Consider the following 18677-nt stretch of genomic DNA (forward strand, 5'->3'; position numbering starts at 1 on the left):
TTATAAGGTCTCCCTGGAGCCTTCTCTTCTGCAGGCTGAACAACCCCAGCTCCCTTAGCCTGTCTTCACAGGAGGGGTGCTCCAGCCCAGCTGGAGGTAGGTGCTCCAGTTACTTCAGGATGCCTCAGGCAAAGTGGCAAAGTCTGCATTATTGGAGAGGAAAGGGGGAAAAAAAAAAGCCAAACACCCCCTTTTTCTTCTAAATTATTCTCTCCTAAGTGTGAACTCTTCTACAGGTTTCTGTAGATGATTCTATGATACAGTTAGAAGATGCAGATGAAATATTGTGACCAGTTTTAAGTGGCAAGTCTAAATAATGACAACAAACTGCTCAATAGTTCTTAAGAGCTTCTCTTTCAAAACAACATACGTTGTTTGCAGAGAAATTAGTCTGCTCAAGGGCATCTTGTGGAAGAAGCTAAATTGTTCTCCAATTTTGCTGCTGTTTATTCCAGCCACTATAATTATGACTTGCTTCTTTTCTAGCAGATTTATTTTATTATTTTTATTTTTAGAGGCGTGTGGCAGGGAAGGAAAGAAAGGCAGGTTAACTGTATTTAACTCCTAATTGCTTCTCACCCCTTGTTGGATGGAGGGGAGGGTGTGTTTTGAGAATGTTTGTGCCCAAGAGGTGCCATATAGAGCTCTTTGAAGTTCTGTTTCCTAATTTATTTCCACGTGTGCAGACCTTTGTCAAGGATTTGTGTTTAAGAACAGGCAAACTTGTCTGTTCAAACAGACATCAAAGTGACCTATGCCTCTGCAGTCTTTATGAGTGTGTTCAGCTCTACCTCTGTTCTTGCCTCTTAGGTTTAGAGGGTGAGTAAGAACTTCTGTACCTGCATGAGGAAAATGTGGTATGCCTTCGTAGTTGGAACATTTTAAATTTAACTATCGACTTCTTTTGAGATTAAGTTGCTCTAAGATTAAGATGCTCTAGTGCGTAGGTAATGTGGGCGTTAAATCTTTATTTGAAATATGATCCCACATTTCTCTATCTTGTGAATTACTTGGTTGATTTGATAATCTGAAGTATCTGAATTAACAGATTAAAAAAAAAAAAAACAAACACCTGTCTATGTGCCCGTTGGTTAACCACACAAATGGTGTTTTGAGTAGAGCTTAAATTTTGAAAGAACTTTTTTTTAATTAACTCTGAAGGAATCTTTTGAAAGGTGAATTCTGAAAGAAAGGCATATGCCATAAAATTACTGTCTTCTGGAGCTGGGAAGTCTTTGGGACTCTTTTCTTCCAAACAAGAAGAGATGGAGTGCAGCCATTTGTGCTATTCAGTGTGCCTACAAAATAAAAATAGTTTCATTTTTATGGGTTAGGACATTTAGAATCCCTTCTAAAAATGTCTGTCCATTGTCTTAAAAACCTAAGGTTGACAAACTCCTTTACTTGCTTCATTTAGCTGTGTAAAACAGTCACTAGAGACTAGAGTGTCTGGTGCAAGGCCCCTAAACATGGACAGATTTATTATTATTATTTTTTTAATGTGGCAACACATCCATATATTAAGGCTTGTGGTACTTTTGTATGAGCCAGGAGTTATGCCACTGCAACTGTAGCCAGCAATAAGATGCCCTTTTTTCTGTTTTTTTTTCTACGTGTATGTCTTTTAAGAAATTCAGCATGCTCCCCTGCCCTTTGCTTCCCAAGTGCTATCTTATTCTGCAGAAGCTAATAAATGTTACACCTACTCCCTTCTCTCTCTTGTTTCCCAAATAAACCTGGGGATGTACACTACATTCTTGGAATGAATATGATTTAGATATATAGAAAGGAAGGGAAAAACAGATCATAGTAGAGTGATTCACTGAGATGTCAGTGCCTTCACCTGCTAGGGTTAACTACAAAACTGGCTGTCTAGTCAACCTTCAGTGCCCTCAAGTCTTTAAACGTGATCTAACAGGTCTGTTGTTTCAAGAAACCATGGTTCCAAGGTTCTTAGCTTCTCAAGGCCTGTTCTTCAGATTTCTGAGTGTGGGTGTATAATCACGATTAAAAAGATGCATTTTTCGTGGCCAAATTCATGCCTGAGTCTAGTTTCTGGTACCATTATGTCTGAATTGTGTGTAACGGACAGTTTGAGGTACCGTGCATCAGATCAAGTCAGGCTTATGAGGTGTTAGGAGTAAGACAAGTTTCTGTCCTTAGTGTTTGGTTCCCCTGCTGCACTGAGAATGGACTCAAATTTTATTGGTTCCTTTTAATATAGAGAAACGCTTGTGAACGCATTGCTCTAACAGTGAGTTTGTATGAATCCAGTGCTCTCTCCCAGAACTTTTCTCTGCCTGAAGTGGGGAAACGCAGCAACTACTTAGTGTCTTTTAATTTAGGTGAATAGGGTTGAAATTCTCATTTAGATAAGCTTCCTAAGGTTGTACTGTGAACTTCCCTACGTGACTTTTCTGAAGATGAACAAGAACAATTAAAACCCAACAGTAACAAAACCAAAATCTCAGTTGCGGGGGTTTTGAGAAATGAACTGTGCTGTAACTACAATGCCATCTTATCTCTGTTTGCTTTGGTGAAACTACTACAGTGAGGCTACAGCGTGTGATTCAAAGGCAGCACCAGCTTGGAACGTAGATGCAGTTATTGCATTTTAGCACTCTTAATTTAAGATACTTGTTGTTAAACTAATACTTGTATGAGTACTTCTGGTGTAAGTTTTTTCCTGTTTTTGAGTTTTTGCTGCCTGTGTAACACCATCCTATAAAAATGCTAATTGTAGAACTATAAATTGTATAGGGAAAATTGTAAATGAAAAGTTAAAAAGCCTTTTCTTTGCTTTTTGTCACTTACATGCTAAAACAAGAAAATGTTCTGTGAACATAAATTCTTTGAAATTTAGCTCTAACTGGAAGTTTTTTCTTCTTTCTTAGGATGTCTTGTATACTGTGTGCAACCCTGTTGGGAAAGTTCAGCGCATTGTGATATTCAAGAGGAATGGAATACAAGCTATGGTTGAATATCCTTTTTGGAGTGTGATTTTTTTTTTTTTCTTGTAGGTTCTCTACTGCATATGGGGCTTTAACATGAGAATCACAGAAAAATACAATGTAATTTTGAGACAAATATTTAGTTTGTACCCAAGACATTTTAATTTCTGATGTGTATAAGACAAAGCGTCACTCATGTAATCATCATAGGAAAATGATTTGTCAACAGTGGTCTTGATAACCATGTTTATACGCGACCTTAAGGTAATAACTGTTCACATGAAATATGCCGTGGATTTAACAACTCATTAGGCAGAAGAGTTTCATGTCTTCTAGCTGTATGGATTCTCAACGAATGGGTAAGGGATTCTTCAAACTTCTGAAATAGTTCTAATATAGACTGCTGGTCTTACTGTTTTGACTTCAATGAAGCACGAGACCAGCTTAGGCCTTCTTAACCAGTTTATTGGGTGTTGAGAAAATTCCCTGCTCTCTTTTCTTACTGTTTACTGTATTTGTGGAATTAAGTTGTACATCGGATGAATGCTCAGACTTGTTAATGTGTTATTGTGGTTTGCAGAGTACAAAGTCTGATATGATTAAGCCTTAGATTATAAAACTCTAAGACTTATTCCTAGAGATTGATTGCCGTCCATTTCTGTAGCTGCTATTTGGAGAAAATTGTACAGGAATCTCAGGTATTGTTCTGTGATTTCAGGTACTACCCGTGTGGCAGGCTTCATTGGTGCTCATTTTAGTGCTTCAGTAGTGATCATTTCTGTAACATGTCACTGATTTAACTAGTGGCTGCGCTGATGATTTGTCAGGCAAAAAGAATTGCCCTGAATTTCATAAAAGCAAATGAATTGCTGTTTATCTGTGTAGAAGGCTTAAGCCGTGCATCTTAGCAGGATCTTTGACTTCCTATGGTAGTGTGGTAAGTTTGTGGCAAGCAGCGTTGTTTGGGTTAGGTGGCTTGTTGTATTGTTGGGGGATTATTCTGTGAAAGATTAGGGAAGTTGTGGGGAGGATACTGCACGTGTTCTGAAAGTACCGTATTTCTGCCCTTTAAATGAAATTCTGCAACATACCTTTTAAACAAACAAAAAAAAACAACACCAAAAACAACAGCAATTATTAAAAAAAAAAAAAATAAAGAAGAAAGAAAACCAACCTTGCAAATGTATGCGAAGTATAGGTAGCAGTATAGATACACAGTTGAAGGGGCGATGCTTCAAGACAAGACTTGCCTGAAAGGTTCCAAAATTTACTCAAATTTCAGTGATAATTGCAGTACTCTTCACTTCTGCAGATGTGGTCCTACAATTCTAGTCAGCACACAACTTCCTAGAGGCTTGAGAAGCTTAACTTTTCTCACTCAAACCTTTGGCAAACTTGAGCTAGTTAAAGTAAATAAATAAATTCCACTGCAAGCTTAGGTCACAGTGGAAGAAGTTGGGCTGAATGAATTTGGTAAAAACAAAAGGGACATGGCATTGAAACAGAATACTTATGAGATTTTAAGTAACTATATCAAGTGATGGCACAAAATGGTCTGCTGCAGGGTTCAGGACTTCTGGTGCAGTATGTTGCTGAATATGTATGAGATCATGGATTTCTGTGAGGCAAGGCGCACGTGCAAATTTCTGATAGTAATAGAACTAATCTTGGGGTATGCAGAGGATATGAAATAACCTGCTTGTGGGAGCCTTGAGCAGTGGATTTAAAGCAATCTGCTTATTGTGTTGTTGATTGCAAGATGTCTGCTGGTTCATTCAGAGCATCCCTTTTGGTTCTGTGATTGTTTTCTTTGGCGAACAAGCTAAAAAGGGTTTACTCAATTCTTTTCACTGTAAAGGAACTGCTGACTTCATTAGACTCCCTACCCACATGTCTCTAGCTGCTGGTAGCTGTGAGAAGGGATGCATTGTCTTAAGTCACGCCTTCTCACCCACAAATTTCCATCTCTTTCCCAATGATGCAGCTTGATTTTTCCCTTTTGGTTGTGTTTCAAATAGTCTATTGCTGGTAGCATCTATCTCCTCTGACTAAACTTACTAAATCCACCAGAGTATCCTTTTCAAAATAACATAAACTCAGAGCATCAACAAAATTTACATTTGTAAAGAGTTTAGAGTTCTTGTATGGTTATAGCGAACTATCTGCAGGCGACAGAAATAAATCTATTTCAGAAGAAAGGGATGTGGATGAGACACCTTGGGAAAAAATCCTTAACATGATGTGCATGTTTGAATCAGTGTTTTGTGCCCAGAAGGCAAAGGCAGCACTCAATGGAGCAGATATCTATGCAGGATGCTGTACACTAAAAATTGAATATGCAAGGGTAATGCTTGGACCTTCTCTCTTACTTTTGCTAGCGAAATATTTATACTCCAGACTTAACCTTTTTCACTTTTACTTTATTCGAACAGCCAACTCGACTTAATGTCATTAGAAACGACAACGATAGTTGGGACTACACTAAACCGTATCTGGGCCGACGAGGTAGGTTTCCGTACGTTATCGTGGTAGATGTATGGCTATACTAATGACAATCCTTTATACGTGGTCAGGCTGTATCGCAATAGTCATTTCAAAGCGAGCCAGTGCTGCTGAAGGCTGTGTTCACAAGCCAACCTGTAACCCAGGAAATTAACCCTGAGCCCTAGTGCCCCCTACTGCCGTGTGCTTGAGCCACTTAGTTCAACAAGGAGCCCACACCTGCAAGCACCTTCGCAGTTCTCAAGGACTTGCATTTCTCCAAGCAGCTCTCTCTCTTTGGAGGAGAGGAAACCTGGTACAGACTATTCCTTACAAACTACAAACTTGCACACTGCTTCTCCTGCGAAAGGACTCTTTTTTTTTCCCCTATGTTGGACGAGGCATTAAGAAGGATAGAGGACTTCAGCAGGCTGACTCTACACTTCATCATGCACCACATCGGCATCAGCAAAACCAAACCAAAACAAAAAATCAAACCCTCTGAAAAACCTCAGACTTGCAATTCACCTTGTCTGCATACTGCATGCACCACCACCACAAGTTTTAAAAGGAGGACACTTTTCAGTACTTCAGATTTGCATGGGATGAATAACATGATAGACTGTACCCACTCTGTTCAAGCTTGTATGTATGATGGTCTTATTACCCTTAAAATTAAAACTGAAAAATTGAGAACCTCCAAAACTAAGAACCTCTCTTGTTGATATCATTGACATTGTAATCTTATTACTTGCTGTATATGAGAGTTGCATTCAGTCTTAAGAGTGTCAATATTGTCTATTAGCAGGGAAGTTTAGTCCTGACCCGTAGATGGTTGGAACTGAGCAGTGCAATATCAGATAGGTCCCCTCAGTTATATTTAAATATTAAAACAGGGAGATTCATAATTGATACAGGCATACTGTCTCTTGAGTACTCAGCTGTAAAAACTACCGAAGCTTGACTCATGTCAGTGGGAATTATGACTATATATGTAAAGACAAACTGCTGTGTAGCCTGACTCCTGTAAAGCATTTATTTAAAAATAATCTGTAAATACTGAGTGCAGTGTTGAGTAACTTATGTACAATAATGTGTGCAATGTGAAGTTAGAAAAGTGAAGACAATGTGTCCAAGATAGAGTATCTACCTATCAAAGGCTATATGAGAGCCTGGGCTTTAGCTGTCTCAAGTGACATGCGCTTTCAAAGTAATTCTGCTGAGACGCTGGGCTTGTAAAACTGTTGTACGACTCAAAACATAGGGCTTGAATTTTCAGAATAAAGTTCTTGTAAAAAGTTAACAAGGGAGCTACAGTATTGGTTGCAGCTTGTATATTATGACTATTTGTATGAGGGTGCAATTTTTTTTCTCAAATTTCAAAACGCAACTTTGAAGAAAATCGAGGACAAGAAAAAATCATGAGGGATTGGATATGAAAATCTGAAGGATTAATATGACCCTCGTATCTTCTGATCATGGCGGTGTTTGGAGGGTGACTTGTAATATGGTGCATGTAATTGCATTATGTAATTGGCCTGCAGATATGGCTGTATGAACTAAGTGTTCCCCAAGGAAAAAACAAAAAACAAAAAACAAAAAACAAAGAAACAAAAAAAAACAACAGTGGAAAATGAAAAACTTGAGAGGTATAGCTTGCTCTTTCTCAAGAACTCTTACTCTACTCTTTTGTTTTCCTTTTTTTGTTACTCTGAATGCCATTCTCTGTTTGGTGTATATCACTACTGCACATACGTGAAAAATGATTATATTTGTATTACGTAGCATGATTTTTCATTTAGTGTGGCCCACATCCATTTGTCTGGAAAATGAGAATGTAAACTGTTGAATGAACACACTGAAAAGAGAGCAGGTGTCTAGAGCAATTATGTCCGTGAAGTAATCCAGGACTTGTTTTGATTGAGTTCTGGTATGTGTGCTTCAACTTGCTCTTGCAGCAGCGTTGTTTAGGTTTTGAACTTAATCTGACCCAAGCTGTAGTGGTCTGACTTCACCAAACAAGATTTTAGTCCAGAGGAATTCCATTCTGAGGACAGGCATGCTAATGCATCCTTTCAGAATTTCATTCTGCTCCCCCTGTGCTTTTCCCCTGTCCCTCATGCCCCCCGTGTTGTGTTCCCCTCCACCCCAAAAAAAAACAACCAAACAAAAAAAAAGGACACAGAGGAAATGTGTTTTCTTAATGATATTTTTTTAAAGAACTCTTTTCTCTATGGTAACAAATTACTTACTTCCCCTGAGTATTGCTGTGCTTAAAAAAGCTTCTTAACAAGTGCCTGGGGCTCTGAGCCCATACTGCATTAGACTGAACAAAAAAAAATCCACCTGTCCTTTAGTATTCTACTGGCTTTTAGCCAGAGAGTTCAAACTGTAGTTTGGAACATTTCTTTTGGTGGTAATAACAGGGTACTCAGCAACTCAGGGACCTGATTTAAAATAAAAATAAAAATAAAAATAAAAATTGTAAATCCTGAATGAAAAGAATCTTTATTTTTAACACAGATCAGTTCTTATGTTCCATTGCCTGTTTGCACAAATGTTTCTACTGGCGCAATGAAGTTAGTTCAAGGAAGGAACAAGCCTGGGGAAACGAGAGGGTAGTGGACTGCTCCACCACCAGGAGGAAATATTTGTCAAACTATGAACTCCTGGAAATCTTCCTTTAGAAACTACAGTCTTTCACTTATTACTGTGTACACTTTCAAAGGATTTAGCTTCCACAGACTGGAATGATAAATTTGATTTTCTGAAAGATGTTTACTACATACAGTTTAAATGCTAAAAATATTTAATATGACTGCCCATTCTTTTCCAGAGCTAAGAGCGACAGAGCTATGACTAGAAAAAGGAATGGAAAAACATAACTTGACCAAAATAATCTTTGCTCTGTATGGGCAAAGGCACTCAGTACTGTTCTGTATTCAATCTTTATTGCCAAAGTAAATGTCTGATTTGGAACCTGTTCTCAAAATCCTGAGCAGAAAGGGCACATTTTCATCTCCCACTGTTGTGTTGTCTATCATGAATATTTTTTGTTCTTCAGGGGAAGTAGCTCCAGCTGCATTGGGCTGGGATTGTCATTTTCAGCAGTCACCCTTAAATTTCCTTGGAACTATCTTAAGCTGAAAAATATCTTGCCCCATGCTTTCCACAAAGAAGTCTGGAAACAAATTTTTCTGTGCCATGGAGCATGTATCTGAATAGAAAATACAGCTTTGACTGCAATGCACTGCTTTCCTCCAGTAATGTAGACCCCTTGCTTAACTTTATGACATAGAGAACTGGGTTTTCTTAAAGGATTGACCGTTGGTTAAGCGCATTATTCAGTAATGTTTCTCTTCAGTTGACCTGTGATGTGCTGCTGATAATGCAATAATGTACAATCCTTTCAGCACGCCCATAAGTCAGTAGGTGTTCTGTAAATATAAATGTACACGTATGTAATGCTCTCTGTTTACTGATTATGAAACCATGTAATACAGGTTGTTGTTGGCTTATGCTGAAACTTCTTGAAAGAAGCCCACTTTGAAAATGTGTTGCTGTTGAAGCTAATATTATGATTCAGGTACTGTCTTTCAAAAGTACTGCATTTCAAATTTGTTTTAAGAGACACATAGGTAAATCCTGCTGTATGGTGTTATCTATACTAATGTGTGATGTCTGTTTAGGAAAACTATTGGGTATTTCCTTAGTCTTTAAATGTCTGCATCTCCTCATTGGCTACTGCCCCCAATCAGCTTAAGTGGAATTTGTTATGCAAATGACAGTCTTTTAATTTTGGTGTCCCAGGGCTATACCTTGTGGTTTTAGATGTATAATGAATGAGAAATTGCTTAAAATTAACGAGGACTCAAATTACATTTTTGCTTCTTAACTAGAAGCTTTGTGTCTTAACTGGAGACATCATGTGCATACTTGTCCATAGTAAACTGTTTCCTTTCCCTTCCCGTATGTTAGACAGAGGGAAGGGCCGCCAGAGGCAAGCTATTTTGGGAGAGCACCCATCGTCATTTAGACATGATGGTTATGGTAAGTAACACAGTATGACAGGTGGTTTTGATTTCTGTACATGTTATGTGGAATTCCAAATATTCAATCAGTGCATAACTGTGGACCTCTACAGCGTGAGTAGTTCCCTATTGTTCTGTGCATGTGGTGCTGTCAGTCTGTAGTCTAAAAATGCTAGTGATGGACTCAAATCTGTAGAGTCTTCATTGCCATAACTCTTCCTTCCATGGAGAGTGTCCGGCTCTACAAATATGTTCATTTGAAGAATGTTTTCTCTCAGTTGCCATCACTCTAGCAATGATTGGAAAGTAACATCACCACTGGGAAAGCTGTTTTTTTTTTCTAGAAAATGGCAGCATAGCTTCATCAATGGTTTCATGCAACCAAAAGCTCTATGATATCTTTGTGTGCAAAGAAGTGACTTGTTCTGAAAAGGTATAGCCATGTGACTACTTAGGAATGATATGTTGGAGTTAGTTCTATAAAGTGATGCAGTTATTACCAGTGCTATCTGAAGTGAAGATCTGCCATTATTTTCATGGTTTGGATCAAGACCTAAGGGTTGAGAAACTAATGTCTGGGTTTAGATATGACTATTCCAATTATTTACTGTCAGGTGCAATGTGATTTGTCTTGCATCTTTCTTTTGAAATGTATTATTTCACCATGTACATTGACCTTCTATCTACTGTTTCCAAAGGCTCCTCAAATCACCAGCATTTGAGTTGGGCCTTGTCTTCAGTGGCCTTCTTTTTTCATTCTTCTGATGCACGCTTCCACCTTAAGTAACGTGGCTTTCTACTCCTGTACTGCTTTCTCCTCCTCATTACTGCTTTTTGCTAATGGGGAAAAAAAGGCAAAAGTCCCTTCTATACTCAGCTTATGTGAATTTCATAATATTTATTGTCTCAGAAGAACAGGGATCCCCTACTCTGTCTAATACTGATGTTTCCTGTAAACAAGAAAAATATTGCATGCTAGCAACATCTCTTCATTTGAAAAGAAGTGGTACCTGTCACTTTACCAGTAGTGGAAAATAAATCATCTTTGTTTTGTATTAGTACTAATAATGAAAACTGATAATCTTGAAGGAATATATCCCGTAATTCAAGCTATCATTAAAATAATTACTGAAATAGCATTTTTTTTCCATTTGTGTATAAAAACAATACCATGAAATGGCTCCTCCCTTGTTATCTGGTGATATAAGAATAGACATAGAATATTAAGGGAGATAGAAGAGGTCTCTTTTTTATTTTAAATTGGAAAAAACATCAATGGAAACCATGATAAACCTTTTTTTCATCCTGCTCATTTTAATTATGCATTATGTATATGGGATTTAATGCATGATTAAGTAGTGAGACTTGTTTCTAACCATCTGATAACATGATGTTTCATCTCCTTAGGGTCACATGGTCCCTTGTTGCCATTACCAAGCCGCTACCGAATGGGATCTCGAGACACTCCAGAACTCGTTGCTTATCCATTGCCCCAGGCATCCTCCTCATACATGCATGGTGGAAATCCTTCTGGGTCAGTTGTCATGGTTAGTGGATTGCATCAGCTAAAGATGAACTGTTCAAGGGTCTTCAACCTGTTCTGCTTGTACGGAAACATTGAGAAGGTAAGGCATAATTTGGTAGAAGCTTTGAAGCTACTGCAGTGGATTTAGTTATTTTGGAGAAAGCCTGGCTGGGACGGTCGAAAAATATTCCCTGACAGTGTGTGAAATTCTTAACTGGGGCTGTTCATCGCAATGTCACTTTTTTTTTTTCCTTATTTATTTTAGGTGAAATTTATGAAGACTATTCCAGGCACAGCACTGGTTGAAATGGGTGATGAGTACGCTGTAGAAAGAGCTGTCACACATCTCAACAATGTCAAGTTATTTGGAAAGAGACTTAATGTCTGGTAAATATGTTTTGTAAGATTAATGGTCTGAGAGTGGGCAGACGTATTGAGGTTGCAAAGACAGGGTATCCTGTTGTTCTTTTATCATTGTTAGAGTTATGATTTCCAATTTACAACTATTATTTTACTCCAATATATTGTTGTGAATTTGACAGCTGTCAAATTCAGTGCAAACTCATACTAATGACATATATAGGTGCTAATGGATTGGTTGTTAATAAGCTGTATTGACTAATGTGTCTTATCCACCCTTTCTACAGTTATTAAGGAAGGTATCAAATCCAACTTTTCTTGTTCTTCTATTTCAAATTGTTGTAAAGAAATGTCAGGTCTGTTCTGGCTAGATCAATAATCTGTGTGCGAAGTATGCAAGTCTTGATTGTTTAAAAATCTTTTACTCTATATTCTTAAATCCCAGTGTTTCCAAGCAGCATTCAGTAGTTCCAAGCCAGATATTTGAACTGGAGGATGGCACGAGTAGTTACAAAGATTTTGCAATGAGTAAGAATAATCGTTTCACCAGTGCTGGCCAAGCATCTAAAAACATCATCCAACCACCCTCTTGTGTGCTGCATTATTATAATGTTCCCCTGTGCGTAACTGAAGAAACGTTTGTGAAGGTAGGCAGTTGCAATGACTGTGACAAATAGTGCTTGGGGGCCTTATCCTAGCTTTATGGTGTGCTACTTTTAAAATGAAATAACTGGGATAGTTTGGGGATAGCAACTGGGAGATAATTAGTTCTTAAAATAGCTTTGTAGCCTCTCTCTATAGAAGCCACTGTATTTTTACTATTCTAGCATTATTCTCTTTTTAAAGTGAAAAACGAGACCTTGGAAGTAATTTTTTTTTTTTTTTTGTGGAGGGTGAGAAAAAAACTTGTTAAAGAAAGCCAAACATAGTGAAAATTAAGACTGCAGTCCATAAAGGTTTACTGACTCCCTGAGATGATTATTCTAATGACTACTAAGATGTTTCAGAATGGAGAAGAGCTTGCATAAGGAACAGTTTGTACAGTTGCATCCTAAATAAACACTGGATGCTTAAGATATATTATACTGGGCCTCTGAAGTGGAGTCAGTGGTAATTATTTTTCAGTTCAGTGATTTTTATTTTTTTTGTGTGCCTCAGGCTTCATCTTGAAATTTAAATCTGGTTCACAAGTGATATGCTTGTATGTACAACTTCTGAGCTACTGTATTGAAGTGGAAATGTCAAAAACAACTTGTTTTTTAAATGTATATTTGAGGTGATAGTGACACCTATATTCTAAAAACTCTGCCTATAAAATGTTTGGGAAAACATGGGTACAGAAGCCTTGCTTTGCAGACTATAGTATGGTATTCTAAAGAGTTATTAATCTAAACAAGATTCTTAAATATTCATTTGCCACAAGGTCTTGGAAACTCTCATAAAGAGACAGTGTTTTCCTTTCTGTGTATCTTCCAGGAACGTAGATTTTTGCTAATGTGTTTATGTGCATTTTTGCTGGGGTTTTACATCTCATTTTATTTTTGTGACAGCTATGTGAGGATCATGAAGTTCTCAGCTTTATTAAATACAAAGTGTTTGATCCAAAACGTAAGTAAACTTGGACCCATTCAAGGGGTTATTTAAGTTCCAGTTCTGATGAGAGCATGCACTGTCAGGAAGAGGTTATTTATCCCCCCTCCTCTTTTTTGTTTCTTATTTTGACAGCCTCTGCCAAAACACTCTCTGGTCTGTTGGAATGGGAATGTAAGACAGATGCAGTTGAAGCTCTCACTGTACTTAATCACTACCAGATAAGAGTCCCAAGTAAGTCAGTTTTACTGATCTTACTGCTATCACTTTTTTTCTTTCATGTTGTTATTGTACAAAGTAAAGCTTTAGCAGCTCAGTCTGCAGCTAGAAATGGCATTATTTTCATTACATGCTTAGTGTGTGTGTGAGCGTGTGTGTGTATATATATATCACAGTATACAAATATACCTGGTACAGTGTATCTAGTCCTTTGTAGTTTAGGTTCTGTCTAAATGACACTAATTTTTCCTAGCTTTTGAGTCAACCTGTAGAACTCCAAACATGTTCTGCAACTTCGAAGTTCCGGAAAGTTGTAGGGGGGGAAAAAAAAAAGCAATTTGTGACACAAAAAGGAAGGCAGAAAAACTATTGCTTAAAATCCACTGTCATCAAAATCAAACCCAACATACACTGTCTTACCAAAGCTCTTTTGTATCCTTCTCAATAAGTGCAGAGAAATTTGCAATACCTTTGGGTAGAAGATTATTGGAAGTTGCACAGCTTGCTGCTGTGAGTTCAGTGCTCCTGTAGTGGGTTCTCTTTCAAATCGGAAACTTGGAGGCCAAACTAAATAAGAAGGAGGCCAAACTAGTAAGAATGGAGAGGGAGTTCACCTGCTAATTAAATGCACAGTGGGACAGATCTGCATTGGACAATTAAGACAGTTTATAGAAGTAAATGGAATTATTCCAGGTGTTCACCAACATAACTTTGAATCCAGCTTGGTGCCTAACATTATTTTAAGCTACCTTCTCCAAGCTGTTAAGAATTTGTCTCTGCCTGGCAAGTTTCACTAGCTTAAATCTTTCCTATCTCCCCCACCTTTGTGCACCTTCTCAATAATGGACTAAAATTATTTCAGGGGCAGGAATTTTCGTTAAGGTACTCTTGATAACATACTGTTCACAACTTCACATTTATCTCTGTTTGGGGTCAAGTTAGACAACAGAAGAATTTACTCTTTCAACGTTAAAAAAAAAAAAAAAAAAGCAAACCCTGATGTGTAATCACATACAGCTATTGCTGGAAAACACAATATTTTAAACTAAGGACCGTTCGTTAAGGCTTGCTGTAATAAGGTTGGCTGATGCATCTTCCTTGACCTGAGAGTACCAACCGTGTGCTGGCTGTGGGACTTGGGAGCCTTTCCAAGTAAAGGGAGATTATCTTATGCTTGGCTTTCTGGGAAGTCCTGGGTGTCCTAATGTTTTTTTTTTTTTTTCTTTTTTTCTTTTTTTCCCATCAGACATGCATAAATACTGTCCAGTGTCACTCTATCTCTGATAGAAATTCTAAATCCTGACTTTGTGAAATATTTATGCAATTTGCCTTTGAAACTGTCTGTTGAACACTACTCTTGTAAACAGCTCAGATGGAAAGGCAGACAGCAATAATGACGAAGTCTTTCTTGTGTATAGTACGATATTTGGAATTCTGTCTGCATTCCCTGTGATCAGGCCCATCACTTTGCTTTTATGTCTAAAAAATGCTGGTAAACTATAAAGAACACCTACTTAGAGGTCATCTGGTGTCTGCTGGCTGTTGAGGGTTTGGGGGGAAGCATTACATCCACAGAAGTGGTAAAATTGTCAGATTATGCAAGGTGATTTCCTTGATCAGCAGGAGAGCCATGCGCAGGGCACTTTACTGAGCATGTTCCATATTGTTTCCTGACAGATGGCTCTAACCCTTATACCTTGAAGCTTTGCTTCTCTACTTCATCGCATTTATAGAGAAGAGGACTGCATGTTAAGAGCTACATTCACCTTGATTTGCAAGTTTGAAACTACACTTCGTTCACAAAGCTCTAAAGTGGTTGCTCTAATGTTGCCTTGTTTCAACTTAATTCTAATATCTTTTATCTTGTTTTATAATAAATGGATGTTCCTTCATAAAATACTAAACAGATTTTTTTTTCTTTTTGCCTCTAAGAAATATGTGTTGTAAGCTTACTACAAAGTCTCTCTTTCGTTAGTGTAGTATCTTCAGATCTCTAAGGAAGCACCAGTAGTGTAAACAAGGCAGCGTACCATTCAGACCTTAAAATGTCCATTGTTTTCTTCCAAAATTGAAATATATTTGCGTTTTTGAGGATGTTTAAAGATTAGCAAGTATTTTTCCATTTGTAGTCTTAATTGGCAAATAGAACTGTTACATTGGAATTTTAAATGTAGAACTTGTTTTTCAGTATGTTAAGTGGTGAAGTATGTTGCAATTCTAAAAAGCTTGTATTTATAAAGAGCTTTAATCAGGTTAATGTTGCACATACTGAATTTTTAGCAGTGTAGGCTTACTTGATTTATAGTTCAGACAAAGCTAACATAGCAAATTATTAATTGTACATGTGTATGGTGTGAATTCATACTTATTTATAGTGTGTTTTTTTTTTTTTTTTTTAAAAAAAAAATATTTTCAGTTTGCATTAGCATGATGGCATCTATAGCTAGTCCCACCATAGGGGCCTTTTTAAAATTAAAATTGCAAGCTTGTATCAGTGTGTTCATCCTCATTTTCCATAACTTAAATTTAAATCTTGGTGTTTAACATATCCTTTTTGAATTCTTTTAAGTAGTTATTATGACTTATTAAATGGTAAAAGTTGGATATATGAGAACAGAAGATTATTCACAGTAGAGATCAAGGTGGTGGAAAAAGTTAAAACAAAAAGCAAGCCCCACCATACCTGGATTGTTGATTTCATTTACACTGGATTCCTTTATCAATGTTTACTTTTGTCTGATTTACCTTACACTTTTGTTACGATGATGGAAGGATTCATAGGGTGAATAGACTTGACTAGCCTCTCGCTTAAACTGAGGTTGTCTCTGCAGGGTTCAGAGAATATAACCCTAATCACATGGTGTGAAACTAGTGAGATGAGAAATCTTCCACTTTGGGGAAAATGAGTTACTTGTGTCCCAGGACTTCGGCGCCTCAGTTCTCTCTTCTAGAACTGAAGTTGCACCTTGTTTGGGCCCAACCCCCAGAAGCAGGAATCCAAGCAGGAAGTCTGGGAGCTCTTGTCCCAGGCCTGGTGCTTGTTCCCCTTTCTGATTTTGCAGCAAAGTGTTTAGTGCCTCTTTTAGTTCCGCTCTTAGTGATCCAAATAATTTCATCAGGTGTTTTCTTTTATCACACAAGTCCTTCATTCTGTCTTTATGGATTTTATCCGTATCCATCCTTTATGCAAAATTATATTAACGCAGTATGCTTGTCGTTGAGAAAGTATGTTGCAGTATGTTTACAGACTGTGGGCATTGCACATGTTTTTAAATACAGACTAGATTTTCCCCGTTTTTAATTTCAAGGCAAATACATGTAATGACACCAGGGGAAATGTCAGCTGTTCTTCAGGTTTTCCCATCAACTATGATTCATTTTCATCCTGTCTGCCTCCATTTTATTCATGTTCCAGGTAATGAGTATTTCAGGAGTTCAAAGCAGGCTTCTAATACATCTGAACTGGGAACTGAAGGACTGCTGCTCTTTGGCAACTCTTTCTGCATAAGGTTTGGAATAATACCGGCCGCTAGTCTGGAAGATGACAAACAGACTTGCACTGTAGTGGCACTGCTAGTGCTATTTCAGCCTTCGTGCTTTTCTCCCAGAAACTGCTTCCAGAGAACTCTAGCCTGGAAGGCGATGTGCCATAGCCAGCTACTTGCCAGTAGTGCTGGGTACTAGTGTTCTGTGCTGCCAAGTGGTTTAATTGTGAAACATCTCTCCCAGTCATTCGTTTCTCTTCCATCTCCTTGAATGTTCTGTGGAAACCAGTTCCTCCTGTCATAACTTGCATTGCTATTTGTATCAATGTTTTTTGAGAAGTCAAGTGGTTTGCAGTTAAGCATTAAAACTAGTGTGTTATCTGTTGGTCCGGTTTGGGATGTAGGATGTGACCCTAAGAGCATTCAGGTTTAAAAAAGAAAAAGAAAAAAAAGCACTTTAATGTTTCTGTATCCTTGGTGGATCACAGCATTCAGTGCCTAAGATGCTCAGGTGAACAGCATCTTTCCTGTGGCTGCTCAGATCAGTCTGAAAACACTGAAAACAGACTAGCTTTTGGTGTATCTGAGAGTACGTGACACCAACTGGAAGTCCCTGTTTTGCAAAATGAGTAGCCTGTGCCATGTGGGGAAGAAAAGAGTAGAGACTGAGAAGTTGTTTAACCTTCTTCCTACATAAAATAATCATCTTCTTCATGTAAAAGTTGAGAACGTGAAAATTCCTTGTTGGTCTCTGGCTGTAAAAAGAAAATAATGTCATTTCCTGGGCCCACAAGGATAGATAGCTGTCCTCAGGGAGGAATGAGGTTGGTCTCCTCCTTCCAAAATCGAGGTCTGTGTTCACCTGTAATCTTGCTCTTTAGAATAGAGCCAAAGCAGTGGGGCAGGTAAAGAGTTGCTCCGAGGGGAGTGACGTTTGTGTGTAATTTGGCAGCCTACCACTTACTGTATTTGTCAGATTAAAATTAAACTACTAAGGTCTCTCAATGCAGTTTTTTCTGTCCCTCTTGCATAAGCCATATATGCAAAATAGTGAGCACTGCTATGCATATTTCTTGCTTGCAAGCAGCTTGCGTTCACGCTGTAATATATTCACGTCTGTTCCACTGTTTAAAAAAAAAAAAAAAGGTTATTTTTTCTAATTGCTCACCTTTCATTGGAAGTAAATGATACGTTGAGGTGGAGATCTGTTCATCTTCTTTCATGGTACTCTAATCTTTCTTTGTACTCATTTCCCCTTACATGCAAGAATTGGGAAGAGTTGCTTTTTGACTTTCTATACCACCACAGCAAGATGGAGTGTATCACTAGGGTGATATAAGAAAAGATTTAAAAGGAACCATTCAGGAAACGTTCGGGTGTTTTACTTCATGAAAGGAATGATACAACTTAATGTGATGTTGCTAATTCTGTCTTTTAGTAGGGGATGTTTGGGGTAAGCTGGCTTGTAACTGGCTGAAACCCTCTATTGTAATTAAATGCAACTTGCTCCTTTTCCTGCTGTGTGTTTCCTTGTGAACAGAGCTTGAATTTGTTTGAATATTATGATGTCTTAGCAGGAGACATTCAGTCTCTTCCTTTAAATAATACATTGGAGTCTGAGAACACAAACACACTTGCTCATTTCTTTTTCCACTTCTGGGTTGTGTTTAAATATCTCTTGGATTTTCGTGAGTCTTCTTTTGAAAATACCTTGTATTCTTACATCGGTAGCTACTCGGGTATTTTTGGACACTTCAGCTTTTTATGTCTACCCAATCTGTTGGTTTATTCCCTTTTGGCAATTACAGAGGTGGTATTAAAAATAATCTTGTTTGCATTGGCATGGCCTTGTCTAGAAATAGCGTGCAAGAAGGCATGGGAAAATAAAACATGGTTATGGGCTCTGCTTTCTGTGAAGAGTTCTTAATGCAGAAAACATAATTCTTCTGATTATTGACCTTAAACTAGATGCAGCTATGCTGAAGCTGAGAGCCTTCCACCTTCACAGATCTGGAATCTCAAAGGTAACTTAGGA

General features: G+C 37.9%; 1 protein-coding gene across 1 annotated transcript in view; it reads left to right on the forward strand.

Moving 5' to 3' along the window:
* HNRNPLL (heterogeneous nuclear ribonucleoprotein L like) overlaps window positions 1–18420 on the forward strand; it is a 29586-nt gene extending 11166 nt beyond the window's left edge. Inside the window, exons 4-13 of the mRNA XM_082758252.1 lie at window positions 2895–2980; window positions 5199–5295; window positions 5384–5456; window positions 9411–9482; window positions 10871–11088; window positions 11254–11375; window positions 11794–11995; window positions 12899–12956; window positions 13074–13172; window positions 14835–18420. Of these exons, the coding sequence (XP_082614378.1) occupies window positions 2895–2980; window positions 5199–5295; window positions 5384–5456; window positions 9411–9482; window positions 10871–11088; window positions 11254–11375; window positions 11794–11995; window positions 12899–12956; window positions 13074–13172; window positions 14835–14890 (1083 nt within the window). The 3' untranslated portion in view covers window positions 14891–18420. The remainder of the gene's footprint in view (window positions 1–2894; window positions 2981–5198; window positions 5296–5383; window positions 5457–9410; window positions 9483–10870; window positions 11089–11253; window positions 11376–11793; window positions 11996–12898; window positions 12957–13073; window positions 13173–14834) is intronic.
* Window positions 18421–18677: the final 257 nt, after the last annotated feature.

This window comes from Aythya marila (genome assembly GCF_965140915.1).
Source record: "Aythya marila genome assembly, chromosome: 3".
In the NCBI taxonomy this organism is placed as follows: domain Eukaryota; kingdom Metazoa; phylum Chordata; class Aves; order Anseriformes; family Anatidae; genus Aythya; species Aythya marila.